Source organism: Apodemus sylvaticus, chromosome 12, assembly GCF_947179515.1.
Source record: "Apodemus sylvaticus chromosome 12, mApoSyl1.1, whole genome shotgun sequence".
Classification (NCBI taxonomy): domain Eukaryota; kingdom Metazoa; phylum Chordata; class Mammalia; order Rodentia; family Muridae; genus Apodemus; species Apodemus sylvaticus.
In genome coordinates this window covers 67,574,398-67,592,338 of record NC_067483.1, presented here as the reverse complement: position 1 = coordinate 67,592,338, position 17,941 = coordinate 67,574,398, and the positions used below count along the sequence as shown (strand labels likewise).

The 17,941-nt window shown below is 39.6% G+C and overlaps 1 protein-coding gene across 17 annotated transcripts in view; it reads left to right on the top strand.

Moving 5' to 3' along the window:
• The window catches only part of Rabgap1l (RAB GTPase activating protein 1 like), a 622,756-nt gene that overhangs the window by 573,379 nt on the left and 31,436 nt on the right, over positions 1-17,941 (top strand). For 15 of the 17 annotated variants that reach the window (XM_052199889.1, XM_052199890.1, XM_052199896.1 and 12 more), the window contains one exon: positions 9,840-9,932. In XM_052199889.1, the coding sequence (XP_052055849.1) occupies positions 9,840-9,932 (93 nt within the window). Of the gene's footprint in view, positions 1-9,839; positions 9,933-10,127; positions 17,177-17,941 lie in introns of those variants that run through there. The other 2 variants (XM_052199899.1, XM_052199907.1) reach the window with 2 other exon arrangements.

Here is a 17,941-nt window from a genome sequence, read left to right as displayed (position 1 = left end):
TAACTCTGTTAAATACTGTCCCACTTAATATCCAGATTGATGAATTCTTGCAGAAGTGATTATGACCCACCCTATCTTAGAAACTTTCTCAGGTCCCTCAAAATATATTTTATGTCTATTCTCTTCATCCAGTGATTGATATTTGAAATGGAATGGTTTATTGATCCTAGAACCCAGAACATTTGCTTTGAAAAATATTAACCTGGGTCTGTGGTGTTTGAGTGAGAATGGCCCACATAAGCTCATATATTTGAATGCTTAGTTACCGTGGAGTGCAGCTCTTTGAAAGGATTAGAACAGCAGTTCTCAACCTGTAGATCACGACCCATTTGGGGGTTGAATGACTTTCACAGGGGTCACATAGCAGATATTCTTCATAAAAGGTATTTACATCATTACTCATTTAGTGAAATTAGTTATGAAGTTGCAATAAAATAATTTTATGGTTAGAAGTCATGACAACATGAGGAACTGTTGGGCCACAGCATTAGGAAGGTTGAGAACCATTAGATTAGAAGGATTAGGAGGTCGACTTTGTTGGAAGAACTGTATCCACAGGGGATGAACTTTGATGTTTCAAAAGCCTATGCCAGGCCCAGTGAGTCTCTCTGTGCTCTGCCTGTGGTCAGGATATGGCGTCTAGCTACTGTTCTATTGCCATTGTACTGCATGCTCCTGTCATACTCCCAGTCATGATAGGGCTATCCTTGGACACTGTAAGCAAGCCCCTAGTTAAATCCTTCTTTCATATGAACTGCCTTTGTCATGGTGTTTCTTCACAAGCCCTAGGACCATGACTAGGAAAGGGGCCTATCGGCTTTTTACTTTAACTTACTAAGCAGGGATTGATATCACCAACTTTTACATACATTAATAGTTTTTCAATTATTTTAATGTTCGGAGGTACCATGGCTTGAACTTAGGTCTTCATTCCTCCTAGTTGAGCACTCTGCTATTGACATAGATTTTTCTTTATTTATTTTGAGATAGGGTCTCACTAAATTGTTTAAGCAGACTTTCAACTGTCTCTGTAGCCCAGGCATGCTTTGGATATGTAATTTAGACCTGTACCACCAAGTCTGGCTTGATGTTTTTAAAAAATTTCTTTCAGTTATAAAAGAAATAAATTTCTCAAGCTATTCTGTAAATAGCTTTTACAAATGATTGGCCCAATTCTACTTTTTAAAACAATTTACTTATTTTTATTTTATGTATGTGAATACTTTACATACTTGTATGTATGTTTGTCACATGCATTGCTTGGTATCTGCAGAGACAAGGAGAAGGCATCATATCCCCTGGGATTGGACTTATAGATAGTTATAAGCTACCACGTGGATTCTGGGACTGAACCCAGGTCCTCTGCAAGAGCAGCAAGTGCTCTCAATCTCTGAAGCATCTCGGCACCGCTCCATGTTACTTTTCAACACAGGAGAAATGGTATCTTCTCATTAAAGAAGGAAGTGTACTCAAAACAAGCATAGTGAGAATCCTTTTCACTGAGGTGCTCCTCCCTCACTTTCACAGGACAAGTTTCCTCTTGCTCTACCTCATCTATTGATGTGTGGTAACTAGACCTTCTGTCTAGACCTTAAGCCTCTCAAGTATCCCTGTCTTACATTGTAGTGGGAAGAGGAAAGGTACACAGGTGGGCTGCTGAGGACTCCCGTCTGCCTATATCTGACTGTTTGCCAGCTGCACAGCCTGCTGCATGCTGCCTCTCTTCATTGTTCTCATGTGTAAATTCTGACTAGCTTGCCCCAGAGTCCTGAAGAGGCCTAAGTTGCCTCTCTAAAGCTGTTAGTAAAGTTTTGACCTGAAATAATTCCATACATTTTTAACACCAGTTACTGCTGATCAAAAACAACAGAGCAGGTGGCTAGCATGGTGGTTTAGCATTTAAAGGCACTTTTGATCCTAGGGACCCACTTGGTGGAAGGAAGGACAAAAACAATTCCTGCAAGTTTTCCCTTGATCTTAGGCATGCAGCTTCCTTCACCAAATGAATTGGGAAAATAAAAATAACTTTTAAAAGCAGAAGGAAAAAGCAGGATATGATAGCATATGATAGCAGAATATGATAATGATGATTCATTATAATCCCAGAATATCAGGGGTAAAGGCCATCATTGGTCACATAGTGAGTTTAAATACAGCCTGGGGTACATAGTGAGCCCCTGTCTCTAACACACAGCCAAGAAGGGGAACCAGTCACCAGAATGCCATACTGAAAACCTTGCAGGCATCCTTTATTTATTGGTAGGCTAGCTAAGTAATTTTACTGTGCAGATCCCATGTTGATTGTAGACCACTCAAGCCTGCCTGCCCCAGTTTGAAAATGTCCTGCTTGTTGCAGTGAGGAGAGGGTATTGCTGACATTCATCCGTGAGATCAGTGGAGCCCGGGGTGCCCGGGAGCCGGGTGGAATATGCACAAAGCTTGTCCTACCTGCATATAGGTCAGACATAGAGCACTTGCCTAGCATGGGCAAGACCTTGCATCCTGTCCTCAGCATCCATGGCTGTAAACAAAAGATCATGCCATTTAGCGTTGTATATGTCAGGCTGAAAACCTCTACGTTTATTTTATCATGTGTTGTTTATTTTTTTCTGTTGATAGTTTTCTTTACGTTAATATAGCAGATGCATTTTTGTTATTTAAGAATTCTGTTGTTGGGGCTGGAGAGACTACAGGTTGCTCTTCCAGTGGGCCTGGGTTGGATTGCCAGAATCAACATAGAAGCTCCCAACTGTAGCTCTAGTTCCAGAAGATCCAAGGTCCCTTCAGGAGTTGAATGCACCAGGCATATACATGATTCACAGATGTACATGCAGGCAAAACACCCATACATAAAATAAAATAAAACAAAATAAAATAAAATAAAATAAAATAAAATAAAATAAAATAAAATAAAATAAAATAAATAGAATTTGGTTGTCCAGTTAATAACTAGCCCAAATTTAAGATCTGTTGTGTTGGGAAGCACTTGAACTCCTAAACATGCAAAGACTGATTGCATTTTTTAACTAAATCATAATTATATGACAAATACATATTTAAAATATTTTCAGCTGTTCTGTGCATACCACCACACAGATGTGGACGTATGTGGACAGCTTTATAGAGTCAGCCATTTATGGGGCTTCTGGGATTTGAACTTAGGTTTCCTGGCTTACACAGCACTTCTACCTACTGGGCCATCTCACTGGCTTAAAAAAATATCTAATTAAAATATATATGTCAAATTTAGGCCAGCTAATGACTCAGAAATTTGGACTAGTGAATGACCTGGTAGGTAAAGGTATTTGCCACCAAGGCTGACAACTTGAGTTTGATCCCTGGGACCCACACACAGTAAAAGGAAAAAAAAAAAAACAGCTCCCACATGTTGTCCTCTGTCCCACAAATACATTTGCATGCATACACAGAAAATAAACTGTAATATAATTTATAAGAGCCACAATACATGTGAAATTCAAATATTAATAAATATTCAAAGTAAATAATAAAGCGAAAAGGCAAAATAAAGTGATATCTTTCATTAGTAAATTCAAGACCATTACAGCAAGTTCATTTGCAATGAATAGAAAACAATTTTAGATCTGTTGTAGTCAAACAAACAAAGTGTTTGACTACACCTAAACATGAGAAATGCCCTCTCTCTGATGAACCCCATGTGCTGCGGATAGCCACACCCATGCTTGTGCCCTTGGAGTGCACAGGCTGGCCCTACATGCCTCAACTGTTACTTTATTTTTTTGAGATAGCAGCTCTCACTGGACCTGGAGCTCGCTGATTGGCTAGACAGGCTGTCTTAGCAAGTCTCCAGGATCCTGTCTCCACTTCCCAGGTCTGGGATGGTTGCCATCACACCTGGCTTTTATTTCTTTGTTATTCTTAAGTAAATGTTGGTCAAACAGGCTCAAGTCCCTGCTTATGCAACAAGCACTTTACCCACTGAGCCATCTGCAGAGCCCTAAGAAATACATCTTTAAATGAGAGAGAGACTGTGGAGGGTGAAGGTAGCTGGGTGTACATATCAGACATTGCTGATCTGGAATGCTCCAAAATTGGAAGGATTTTCAGTACTGACTACCAGAAGTAGAAAATTCCATACCTGATTTCTTTTGGGAGGTCTCAGTCAAAACACAAGTACAGGGTTTATGCAGAGAGACTTTAGAGCAGCATCTGTAAAACCATGAGGTCCTGAGTTAGATCTTAGCACCCACTTAAAAGCTGGGTATGTTGTAAACCTACCTGGACCCTAGCACACTGGGAGTGGACGCAGGACGATGTGCTGGTCTTCTGTCCGTCCACCAGTTTAACTCCAGGTTCAGTCAGAGACACCATCTCAGAGGAATAAGGCTGAAAGTGACATAACAAAACACCCTATAACCTCCTCTAGCCTTTGCAAGTACGTGTACAAGTGTGCACACTCTCGTGTGGACACACATGTTCACACAGAACCATGCCCATGCACTATAACTGTTTAAATCACCTTCTAGTTAGTATATAAGGTGTATATGGAATATAAATGAACTCAGTGGTTACGCTTGGATCCTGTCTCCAAGGCACTTCTTTATATATTGGCAAATATCCAGATTTCAAAATCCAAAGCATTTCTCAGCCTGAGCATTTCCTGTAAGAAACACACAAGTTGTAATCTTTTGCAATCTTCCTTCCAGTATCTCTGACTGAGGCTAGCATGATTGTTGTGGGTAATGACTAGTGCTCTTCCACCAGCTCCCTACCACTCCCCTCTGCTTTAAACTTATTAGACTCTTCTTTATTATTTCCTGATTACAACAGAATATGACGTACTCACATCAAGAAGTGTCCTATCCTGCTGGTGAGGGCATTAGTACCAGCAGTAGAATTAATAAAGGTTCCTCGGTGGTTCCAAATTGATAACCACTAGGCTGCAGCGTCTGGGAAATAAATGAAAAGACCCATTTGGTTTAGAGCAGTGTCCTTCAAAATACTGGCCATCATATTGTTTAGAGCAGTGTTTCTCAACTTGTGTGTTGTGATCCCAACAGGGGGTCACATATCAAATATCCTGCATATCAGATATTTACATTATGATTGATAACAATAATAAAATTACATTCATAAAGTAGCAATGAAATAATTTTATGGTTGGGGTCACCATGACACTAGGAACTGTTTTCAAGGGTTGCAGCATTAGGAAGGTTGAGAACCACTAATTTAGGGGGTGTGAAAGACATTTAAAGAAATGGAAGGCAATGAAACCATAATGAAAATGCCTGTGGATATTGCTCAGTTCCTTAGCAAGGCCTGGATGCAATTTCTGAAATACCACAGCCAGTGTAATGAGTGATGTGAAAGAGAAAGCCGAGAGGGACCACAGGAATGTGCACTTAGGCTGGAGCCACATGACCTTTAACTGTCATTTACTCTGTCTAGATTCACATCCTGGCATTTGTAATCTGAGGTGTAACCATTTGCAGTTTGTTTTATAGTGGCACTCTTTCAGTCAGTTACATGAAGGGGAGGAGTGGGTTTTCTTTTTTCAGTTTTTAAGTAACATGCACAGTAATAGATTTAATTCTGGAACATCCATAAAATTATGTCATTCTTGCTTTTAGCAAACATATAAAGACTCTACTGATTTATGTTTGTGAACATTCAATGGTACAATTAATAGCACTTATTACTTATAATATATTGTTTTAGTTCTCTCTTAATACCATGGTAAATCACTGTAAGTTAAGCAATTATAAGGACATGTATATTACAGATTTGTAGGTTGGAAGTCACTGATCCAAATAAAGGTGTTCCCAGGACTGTGTTCTTTTAGGGAGCTTCATTTCCTTGCTTTTTCTAGAATGTAAAGGCTGTTCACATTCCTTTACTGGGGGAATTCTGCTTCCCAAAGCCAGTAGCAGCAGCAGCAGGAGCAGATTAGCCCTTTGGCCATAGTCACATCTCAGTGAACTTGGAAAAAATTCTCTTTTAATGATTCATGTAATTACACAGGGCCTACCCAATAATCTAAAATATTTCCATCTCAGAGTTCTTAGGCTTAGTCACATTTGAAAATCTATTTGTACTGTACTGTAAAACAACATATTTACAGGCTCTAGAATGAGCCTGCAGGCAGTTTTGAGGAACAATTTTTCTATTTCTACTTCTGTTTCCAAGTTGATTGCTTTCTTATAAAATAAGTCTATTTTTCAAAGTTGGTTAAGAGGAAATGCAGTAAATAAAAATGTGTATGAATGTGGCAAAAACAAAACAAAACAAAAAGTGGTGTTAGCATCAGCCATACTGGCAGCATCTCACCTGTGATGCGACCTCCATACACACGTGGGAGTCCAGAACAGGCCAGGGGAATTGTTTGGCACTATCCAGAGCTTGGCCACATATGTTCAGCTTCATCATCCTAAAAAGGTTGATGAGTGGCCACATAGTCACCAAAGGTCCCTCCAGCCCCACTTAACTATGTGTGAATAGGTATTTATTACATCAGTGTCCCTGTCAGGCCACGTACTGTGAGACATTCTCTAACCGGGATGATTCAAGACATAGTTTCTATGTAAGGAAGCTGTCCTCCCAGAGGCAGCTGCCCTCCCACAGGCCAGCTCTTAGCCGGGTGTCTACACAGTTGCTGCCGGAGCCCTGCCAGAGCTGGAGATCAGTTTTACTTTCCCGTTCATTTAATTACAAATTCTTAAAATATAGCTTGGAAAATTAAATTTAAGGTCTTGATAGGTAAAGCCCTATATCTCAGAGCTGTATCTCCAGCCTTTTTAGAGTGACATTTTGAAATAATGAGTGCTTTTTGTCAGCTGTACTCATTCCCTGAATTCAGCCAAACAGGAAGTTCTGGGAAGGTAGAGGGATGTTCAGCTGCCGAAACAACACACTGCAATCATTCAGTCCTAAAAGGAGTGCTAACCCTTAATAAATTCTTCATGTGAGGACCTCCATTAAGTTGATTTTACTTAAGGAGATAAACATATGGTTGACACAATAGATTATTTCAACTTTAATAATATTTAGTTGACCTTTTCTTCTTTTAATGAAAGCTACACACTAAAGAGGTCTTCTTTAATTCCTTTCTTCAGTAAGAAAATTTGCAAATTTCCATATTCCATTCCCTAAAACAACATAATTGTATTTATTCCTGAACTGTACTGTGAGAATGTGAAGACACCATTTGCTCGCTTACCTCACATATTCCAAGAGCCTCACTGGAGCCTGCTGACTCTTTCCCATTCGGCCCCACCCCCACCCCCTTCGCATTGTGCCAATTACAGGTGGATGTTTGCTATCGCCCCACAGCACAAGATAAATAAGCTTGGAAGGTTTCCTAGCAACACACTGCTCTGGGAACCTGTTCTCTTTCCCTAAAGAAAATGAAGCCAAACATGTTAGTGTCTCAGCTGATGGGGAAAGGATTCACTTCCTAAGGGTGTTTAGTACATTTTTAAATATGTATATTTGAAAGTGTTAAATGCCTTTTGATTTTTTTCCACATTGAAATAAAACTCTTCATATAAACAATAAGCTTGAGTTTTCTATGTCAAAAACATGCTAATAGCTTGAAGGTTTTTCAATGAATAAGCTTGCTATATATAAGTTATTGATTAATGGATCCACCGTAGAACTGTATATGAAATACATTCACATGGGCCTGATGCTTTGCCTAGTCCCTGGTGGTATAGTAGTCCAATTGCAAAACATGGAAGACTTGTGATCCCCTGGGGACTGCTGCTGGGGCCTCCTCCCTTTCAGAGTTGCCTTCATGCCCTGTGCCCCGTGCCCTGCATCCTAGGTTAACTGCCTAAAACTGGACTTTTTCCTGCTTTTCCATATCTCAGGGTAGTGTCAGCACCAATGATGCTGCTTGACCTCAAGAATCTGTTTTCATTTTTTTGAATGAATGATTAACACATAGAAAACTGAAAGGAAAACGTGTTGGGAGGGACACCATCAAAATCAGAAAACATTTTGTGATCACAGGCAGATGGCACTTTGCTTTCTGTTCAATCTAGTTGGTCACAGTGTGCTAGGGAAAGTCACTGTTGATGGACTAATCAAGGATTAGTGAGTCTCATGACAAGATTCAACAGGATCTTTGCAGTTCAGTCACACCCTGGAGAATGTCCTTCCTTGATTGACTGGAAGGTATTTCCCCATGAGCCAGGCAAAAGTTCTCATAATGTGGTTATTGAATAGTTTGCTCTGTGTATCAGATTTGGACCATGTTTGTGAAAATTCCCAGTCATGGTCAAAAGCAAATCACTGCAGTGCATCACAGTGCTCTTGCTATTGAATGCTAGGGTAATCAGAAAGAAAGAACAATGTCTGTTATCTGTTTACTTAACAAACCTTCTGGCCTGGTTGTGAGAAATTGACATTATCCTCACTTCAGAAATGCCTATTTTCATGTGAGTTCTTTTTGGCTCTTCTATTTTCTAAATGTTGAATAATGAACTTAACAGGAAGCAACTTGAGAAGGCTACGGCTTAGGATAAACCCAAGCCTTTCATAAGTATGGTGTCTACAAAGGGGATAAACTTATCTTCCTTCTTTGATTGATACCTCAAGAAAACAAAGGCATAGCATGTTTATAGTCTTTAAAACAATCCGGAATAAACTTTCCTTCAAGTGCCTTTAAGATCTAGAATTAAGGGAATTATATAGGGCTTAAATATAAGTAACTGGTGGAACACTTTAGCACATGTAAGGCCCTGGGTTTGATCTCCAGCACCACTTAAAAAAAAAAAAGGTAATTTTTATTATACAATGATGAAAATAGACTTGTTCTATCTCGTGGGACAGAATAGAGTCCATACATTAATTTTTACTAAGTTTTTATTAAAAATTTCTACTCTCCAAGCAGCATTTTAGTTACATTATGTTATTCATCATTTAATTCTAACAACCTTTACCAGGTAGAGATTTATAAGTGAATAAACTGTGCCAGGCAACTGAGTGTCTAGTTGTTGAAATACTACAATTCATAGATAGTTCAACAATGGTTTCTTTACTGAGAAATCCATAGCCTACGTTGATTCTTAGAATTCTGATACTGAAAGGCTGTGCTCTTTAGAGAAGAATGAGCAACTATCTTTTTGTTTTATTTTATGATAGCTTCTCACTCTCTAGCTCTGGCTAGCTGAGAACCTGTCAGACCCTGTCAGACCAAGCTGTTCTCAGACTCACAGAGTTCCACCTGCCTCTGCCTCCTGACTGCCACCACATACAGCTTAGCAACTGTCTTTGGAAGATGACATAATTTTAGCAGAAAATAGATTAATTTAATTTCACTGTTTTATTTGGTATAATATTCTTACATCTTCAGGTTTCAGTGTCAAGACTTTGCAGTCTTTATTTTATGATAGTTACTCCATTTTTTATTTTTATAAAAAATTTGTTTCTCAGTATGGTAGAATAAATTATTTGTAACAATAGCTAAAATTAATAATATTAAATTAATTCACAAAATGTGACATCAGCAGTATGATAACAGGGATAAACTCTGAATATTTTTGTAACATTGGAACAGAGCCACACACATTTGCTTATGTACCGAACATAGCACCTTTTATCACAGTGGAGTTGACTGCTTCTGACCTCAGCTACATGATTTACAAAGCCTGCAGTGTGTACTGCCACGGCCTTTACAGGAAGAGCCTACTAGACTCTATTCTAGAATCTTGTTTTTACTCCTACCTTTGAGTTGGAAATGCTGCTTTAGAATACAAGAAACATAATTGGAAGATACTTTAATTAAAAGTGTTTGTATGTTTTTTTTTTTTAAACAAAGTAAGGTTCTTATCTAACATGTCCTTTTCCAAACACTGCAGGTACCAACCAAAAAGCTGAAGAAATATGAAAAAGAATATCAGGCAATGCGGGAGAATCAGCTGCAGCAGGAGGACCCAATGGATAGATACAAGGTATGGCGCACACTTGAAACTTAACAGGGCAAAAAGGACTTTACTTCTCCTAATTAAGCAGTTATGGTGAGTTCAGCTTCCTCTGCTCGACTCTGAACTATTCAGACATCGGCAAGCTGATTATGTGTGTGTCTTCATTTTCAACTGAGTCAGTCCATAGTCAAGCATTCGACTATAATATTTCTTTTCTTTCAGTTTGTATATTTATAGGTAACTCCAGCTGTTGAATTTATACTGGGAATCTTCATGAGAAGCTGAAAGAAAGGGAAAAAGAGAGTGGCTTTCTGCTTTCAAAAATGAGGAAAATAAACCAGAAAATTGCAAAAGTACTGTTTTAGCAGTGCATGATCACTTCCACAGAGACGTTTAGATGGGACTGTTCCAAGACTCTCTCGAGGATATCGCAAACTTGTCCCTGACTATAGCACATGTTAAAACACAAATTTAGAAGAAAAAATAAAAACTAAAAGGTGTATCAAGCACAGTAATGTGTTTGTTGCAAATTTGATTTCCACAAATAAATCATAGGTAATAGTGACATTTGCATGCAGTTTGAGAATCAAAATTATCTCATTCCTAGCTTCATTAGTTGAGGTATTTTTTAAAAACTGTCTCATCACAAAGTTAAGTGTCTTCAGTAGTAATTGGCAACATTGGCTATGGCAATTTTTCAGTGCTGGGAAGCAGTGATCTGCAATTTATTTTTTCCCTTCTGAAACATTATTGTCTCTTTTCACTTGTTTTAATTGTTGAGACTCATCAGAATCTCTTCTCACCACATTAATATCCAACCAATGCCAAAATATCCTTCCAGGAAGGATATTTGGATTATGGTGTCATTCTTATTGGAGTCACCCAATCGGGATGGCTTTTGCTTCCATTACGAGTTGCCTCTGAGGTTGGAAAGGCATATGTTGGCAGCACTCACACATCTTGATTTTATTGCTGAGTAGAATAGCAAGGAATGCTCACAGTCACAAAGGAGCATGGTGGACAGGATCTGTGGGTTTCATAGAAAACTTGAATGAAAATCCTGGCTCTCTGGGAAAGGCAGCAGGATTTGCAATGTAGATGAGGATTTTGGTTCGTATGTTACTGATCAGCATTTTGAACTGCCACTGAACCTTTCCTTGTTTGTAAAATACATGGGCATATATGATTTTGTGGTGGGTTAATGTGATATTGAAGGCTGTCATATGTTAAGTACTCAAAACATAATTGGTGTTTAATAAATGGATATTGGTTTTTAAAGTCCACTGCCACAAATCGTTCAAGCATGACTAGAATAATATCACCTTGCTTGACACTGGCTCTCTTGTCCTTCACAGATTATGGTCATATTTCTCAGAACTATTACTACTCTATGATCTTATCATCAATCATATATTTCTTCCCTTTCTCCAGAACATGCTTGAAAAATGAAAATACCTCCATGTATGGTTATGATCAATGACTATTACCAAATTGTTGCTTATAGAGGTTGGATGCCTTTCTACTATTTGTCTTCTCAGTCAGTTTTAATGGCAGATATAGAAATATTCCAAATAAAAACCCTTTTATTGTTTGTTCATCCTAATTTTCAGAATGCTATGACCATTATAAAGTGCTTTAAAAACAAAAGAGAAGGAAACCCTCACCCACACTTACCTAATTACATAGCCAGAAACTGAGCACAGTTCTGTGACACTTTCTGTGGGACAGAAGAAGGACAGGAGGATCATTCATGTCCAGGAGTTTAAACCAGGAGCATAGTGAGACCCCATCTAAAATCACAAGATAAAACAACAGCAAATGTCTCATGGAGCACAAAGAAGCTGTAATACAACTGCACTGTAACTGTTTTGCATCCCTTTTTCTGTTAAAGCAGGCATGTATAAACATCACTTATAAACTGTAAGATTATTTGTACAGTTTTCACTGAGATAAAAAGCAAACTTTTAAAAATAGGTGTTATAAGTTCCAGTATTGTAAGATTTGGCTCTTTGGTAGTGGTGTTTCATTTTGATAGGGTCTTGCTGTGTATTCCAGGCTGATCTTCCTCCAGACCTGTGCCACCATTCCCATGCCATGGTAGCCGTTATCTGTACATATCACACTCCCTTTATCACTATTTTATGTATTATTATAGTTTTCTAATATATTCTGTAATTAATATTTCTATAACATTTTATAATGTATAGGTATCAGTTCCAATGATCTACTTGGAAAACTCACAGTCTTCAAGTTATAATTATCTTTCAAGGTAATAATTGCCAACATAATTCAGGCCATCAGCAAATATTTTGATCCTTCATATATACCAAAATCTGGTTTTAAGGAGTCAATGAAGGGCGGGAGAGCTGGCTCTGTCTGGTAAAGGCACTTGTTTCCAAGCTGATAACCTGACTTCAATTTCCTGGACCCACAAGTGGAAGGAGAAAGCCCTGACCTTTACACTCATACTGTGGCATGTGTGTGCCCACACACATCACTCACAAATAAATACGTGCCAGCTGGGAGTGGTGGCACACGTCTTTAATCCCAGCACTCCAGAGGCAGAGGCAGGTGGACCTCTGAGTTCAGGGCCAGCCTTGTCTACAGAGTGAGTTCCGGGACAGTCAAGGCTATGCAGAGAAAGATCTTAAAGACTCTGAGAACTCAAATCTATTCAGTAACAATTCCTCTCTCACCATTGGAACCCATACTGTATAAATGGTCATGTCAAGCCCAGATTGCCATATGGCAAGAGTGTTGGGAAGCATGAGTATTTACAAACAAAAACAAAACCTAGAAATGTAATACAATAAGCTTTTCCAATTTGGTGCTATCCCATTTCTCCCATATCTGATGATATTGAAGAAGGGCGATTGCAGAAAAGTACAGGTGAGCATGAAAGAGCTAGGAGTACTTAGCTTACTCTGCTCTCTATGGTAGTCTAAACAAGTGGCCTAGGTGTCTACCTCAGGGGGATCCCTTGCCTCGTGTGTGGGATCATAGGTTCAGTGCTCAGCAGCCTCCCACTTCATGCCCTCCCCTCTGAGCATGCTCTCTGGGCCCAGCATTGTCATTTTATGTTGCTGGACTCACTCACACGCAACAGTTCAGTCTCACACCAGGAATAAAGAGAAGGAATGGTGTTAAGTTTTAAAGTTGTATGCATGAAATGTTCAGCAGTTGGGTAGTGGTGATGGCTGTACAGTTTCATGTAACTGAATTGAATGCTCAAGCATGATTTTGTCAGACATGGTGAGGAAGAGCTGTAACGCTAGCACACAGAGGCTGAGAGAGAGGGGAAGAAGCCAGTCTGAGCTACATATTGAGACCAGGGTTCAGCAATCCCTCTTCAAAAGTCACATGATGTTATGTCACATGAATTACATCTATACCCTAACCCAAGGCAAGTGTTCAACAATGTTGGCTTCTAGATCACCTTCTTTCTCTTCTTCCTTCCTTTCCTTCTTTCCTTCTTTCCTTTTCTCCTTCCTTCCTTCTTTCCTTCCTCCTTCCTTTCTTACTTTTGTTTGTTTGTATGTATGTGTGCGTGTGTGCACATGTATATACAGATGCATGCACAAGTGTGTGCAAATGGGCCTGGAGGCCGTATACCAGCGTCTGACATCTCCCCCGGCTGCTCTCTACGTCAGTTTTTGAGCTAGAACCTGGAGCTCGCCAACTTGCCAGTCAGTGAGCTCACCCACAGCTGCTCTGTGTTGTTTGCTTGCTTCCTCCTGAACTCATCTCCTGAGGCTTGCCTGGCAAGCACGGTACCAGCTGAACAGTTTCTCCAGCCCCACTTCATTTTCTTGAGACAATGTCTCCCACACCCTAGGCTGGGCTTGAACTCACTGTGTAGCTGAAGATTATTATGTCAGACTTCTGAACCTCGTGCCTCTACTTCCTGAGTGCTGAGACTACAGGTATAAATTAGCACATGTCCAGTTTATATGATGCTGGGAACTGAACTTAGAATCCAGGACTTTCTTGCATGCTAGGTGAGCACTCTGCCTTCTAAGATGCATCATCCCCAGTTCTCCCATCATTTCTTCTGTGACTTATATCAAAATACATTACTCATGTGGAAGTCATACTTGTGCAAATTTTGTCAAAATTCAAGCTAATTGAGGACTTGTTTATTAATTTTCTGGCAGAATATTTGGAGTTCACACACACACACACAGAAGTAAACACACACGTACACACTGCCTACACCGCCTAATCCAGCATCAAATTTGTATTGAGATCCAGGAAACCCTCAAACAATTGCTCATAGCCTTCCATGGAGTCTCTTTCTGCTTAACTCCAGAAGATTCCAAAAGAAAGAAAGGAAACTTTCTGGAGGATGAGTATTCAGTATTATTTCTAAACCTTTGTAATCTTCCTCCTTAACTTGATCAAATGTATGCAATATTGGTTTTTTATCTAATTTTTGGTTTGTAAGTTTGATTGAGGTCAAATGGGTTGAAATGTGAGCTATAAATGTGTCTAATGATGCCCCCAAATATACACTTGTGTATCTGTTTTAGAGCACTTCACATGTCAGTGATCAAACCCACCAAAGCATATAACAACATTAGAGATCAATATTCTCTTCACACAGTGAGTACATGGATTGTTTTCAGTGTGGAAGAGTGCCAGTGGTATAGTCAACGGGCGAAGCTTCTAGAGAACTGCAGCCCTCATCTACCTTTAGATGAGGATACACTCTTTCTCTTGTTTAATTAAGCGCTGCTGATGCTAATATGGATCAAGCCTTCAAAAACACAAGTAATTAATTAAATTCAGTGAATTTCCTGAAGCAGAGTAAAAGCTACCTGTTCTGTAGGAGAAGATCCTGGGAAGAACGTGGAATGCTTAAACAGTGTTTGGCTTAAGACATGCATAGTATCATAAATGTATAATTTAGAGCTTAATTATCCAGCGGTGGTCAATATGGTTAAATGTGGAATGTTTAATTGCCTCTGTGGGCTTAATTAGGCATAGTAAATTTTTTAAAGCCAAAACGTAAGTCTAATCAGTCAGTCAGTGGTTCAAGGCTTGCCTAGCATGTGGAAGTCCCTGGATTTGATCCCCAGCACCACAAACCAATCAAAATCTAAACAAAATATAATCCACATAGAAATGATTCTTCTGGGCTGGAGAGATGGCTCAGAGGTTAAGCACACTGCCTGCTTTTCCAGAAGTCTTGAGTTGAATTCCCAGCAACCACATGGTGGCTCATGCTCCTCTATAATGAGCTCTGGCTCCCTCTTCTGGCCTGCAGGTAGAATACTATATACGTAAATAAGTAAAAAACAAAGCAAAACAAAACTAGGCACATATTTCTAAATGACGTGCCTTTATGAAAAAAGGGGGAAAATGATTCTTTTAACGAGTTCTGTAAATCATACTAAGTTTTTCCGTTCTTACCTGAAAAAGAGAAGGTGGTGGCTTTCATTTTGTTTTTTACTTGTGTTGGGCTTTTCATTACTCATGGATGTCAAAAGATGTAAATTTACTGCGGACAAATGTTGTTCTGCCAGTGAAAATAAGTATCAGTATCTGTGCTATTTCTTTCTTGGCTTTTGGGAATACCTATCCTATCACCTAAGGTGCTAATGACAAATAGCAGACATGAAGATGGTTTCTGTTTGTCTTCGATAAAACAGAATTTATTTACCATAATGTTAAACTGCAGAAGGTCCTACATTCTTCCAAGCCTGGATGACACTTACCTGTCACTGTGGCTGCTGACGTGTAGCTAAGGAGCAGTAGCAGGTGGCTTCTCATGATGCTGCCCTGACTCAGTTACACTTTGCATGTGCAGCTCTTAAAAGTTCGAAGCACAAGAGAATTTTTGAGTCTTGTTTATCCTTGATTTCCCCCATCTTCCAGTGTTTTTCTTAGGTACTTTTTATTCCTGTTATTGTTGAGAAAAACTACATGACAATAATGTTTCTTTATCATCTGTAACTACTTTTTGTTTTTTATTTTATTTTTGAAGACATGGTCTCACATTAACACAAGCTGACCTGGAAATCTGTACACTAGAACAGGAAGCTACAGTAGTTTGTGGGCCAAATCTGGATGATTGGTGTAGTGTGTGTTTGTTTGCCCATGACTGCTTCTGCACAGTGACTGTCATTTCAGCATGGAATTGTGGTCTGTGCTGCTGAAATGTTAACTCTCCTTTGCTAAAATATCACCTGAGGTAGCTGGAGTTTTGTTTTTAATATATAAAGAAATGCAGTGTTTTGCCACCTGTAGTTATTTTGTTTTTTGTTTGATAATTTAAATGTCTAAATTTCCATAAGAAAGAGGAAGTGAATGTGAAATGAAAGGAAGAAAGCATCATGGTTCAATATCCAGAACTCTCTCTCAAATCTTCATTTATAGATGAAATTGATATCTAAGCACTTCATCCGAGGCCATTTATCGTTGTAGATCAAAAAAACTGTCTTCTGAAAATCTGAGGATGACAATCAACTCTTTTTAAAAGAAACATCCAAAAGACAGCGTGCAAAAGTTGATGGTTTTGTTGCTAATAAATTTGTGCTGGCTCTGTGAGAGAAACACGTTCTCCTGACCCTTAAATATTTTTAAAAACTTGTGCCAAGAACTCACCATAGCAGCAGGCAACACACCCAGAACTCTGAGTGAGGTTTACGGAGCCACTGCCTCTGCGTCACTTTTTCCCTGAAAACTGAGTTCATTTTCTTCTCCTTGCCAGTTAGCATGTGTCTGGTTTCTCCTCACCATCCTTTAGATGGCTTTACCAAAATCGTCAGCCTCTGGAAATAAACAGGAACCAGGCATGGTTTTCCATTTGCTGAATTGCTTAGCAATTTCAGAAACCAGCTATCTGCAAGGCTCCTGATACTGTCCTGTGAGGAAGCTCCCTCCCCACCCCCACCATCACTAACACAAGATCAACAAGTCATCTGAAGTTGCTAATGTTTTCACACACGGCATTTTCATTTTCATAAGTCATGCAAACGGCAAAGAGCTGTGTGGAAAGGGAGGAGTTTTCAAGCCTGAGTCTTCTGCGTTGAGACTTGCCCACTGGCTGCCTCAAGTATACTCTTCCATTGAATGTTTGCAGTCACAGAGAGAGCTTCACTGTGTGACATTCTGGACAAACAGCGGAGTATTAACAAGTGTCTGTTTCTGTTACTGCTGTTTCCTAAATGTATTAGTAGGTGTGCAGTTTCACTGGATATTCCTTTTTTTTTCCAATTGTCTTTGTACCTATGGTTGAAAACGGTAGTTGGTCTTTGACCTTTGAGGAGGTAAGTTGGTTTTCTTTGATCTGTGTATGTCTGTATTCGTGTCTGTCTCTGAAAAAAAATGTGGTATCATCCTCCTAACCAAACTTCCCCAGCTCTGTAAGTCCTGTGCAAGAAGGGAGAGAGAGGCTGAGGAAAGTTGTATGTTTTTGTTCAAATGGTATCAGCTGTGAGAGACGGAGTGGGTTTCAGAAGTGTGATGTGCAACTGGTTATGTAACCTGTGCCTCCTGCACACCTTTCTGAACGCTAAGAGCAGCCATCTGCCTGATTTGTTTCCAGGCTCTGGGATGTTGGCACTTCTGTCTTCACTGACATCCACCATGTGGGTATGTCCACTGGCTAAAGTCTTCCAGCTGACTTCATAGTCTCTCCCTTAGGCAGAAGCTTGATTTGAAATTAAGCAAGCCTATCAAACCCAACTTTGTCCCTGTGTAATGTTAAGGAAAACTTTTCTTTTCTCTCCCAAAGTGGTCAGTTCTGAACCTAGTTTTGGCTCCTCAGGAAAGAATGGAAAGGACACCTAAGCATGATAATGTGTTTTAATCCTTGGGTAAGTTCATCCCAGGAGATCTCGGCCTCAGCAGCAGAGTCTCACAGGTCTCATTACCCAGGATTGCCCGCTGGAGGATGGTACTGCATTTTTGACCCCATAGCTTGCTTTCCAGTCTGTGAGTGCAGAGCAGGCATCTGACACTTCCCACTGCTTGCTTCGCAGACACCAAACTGGAGCTGCTTGCTAAAGCAAAAGCCAGTAGGCATGCCTCAC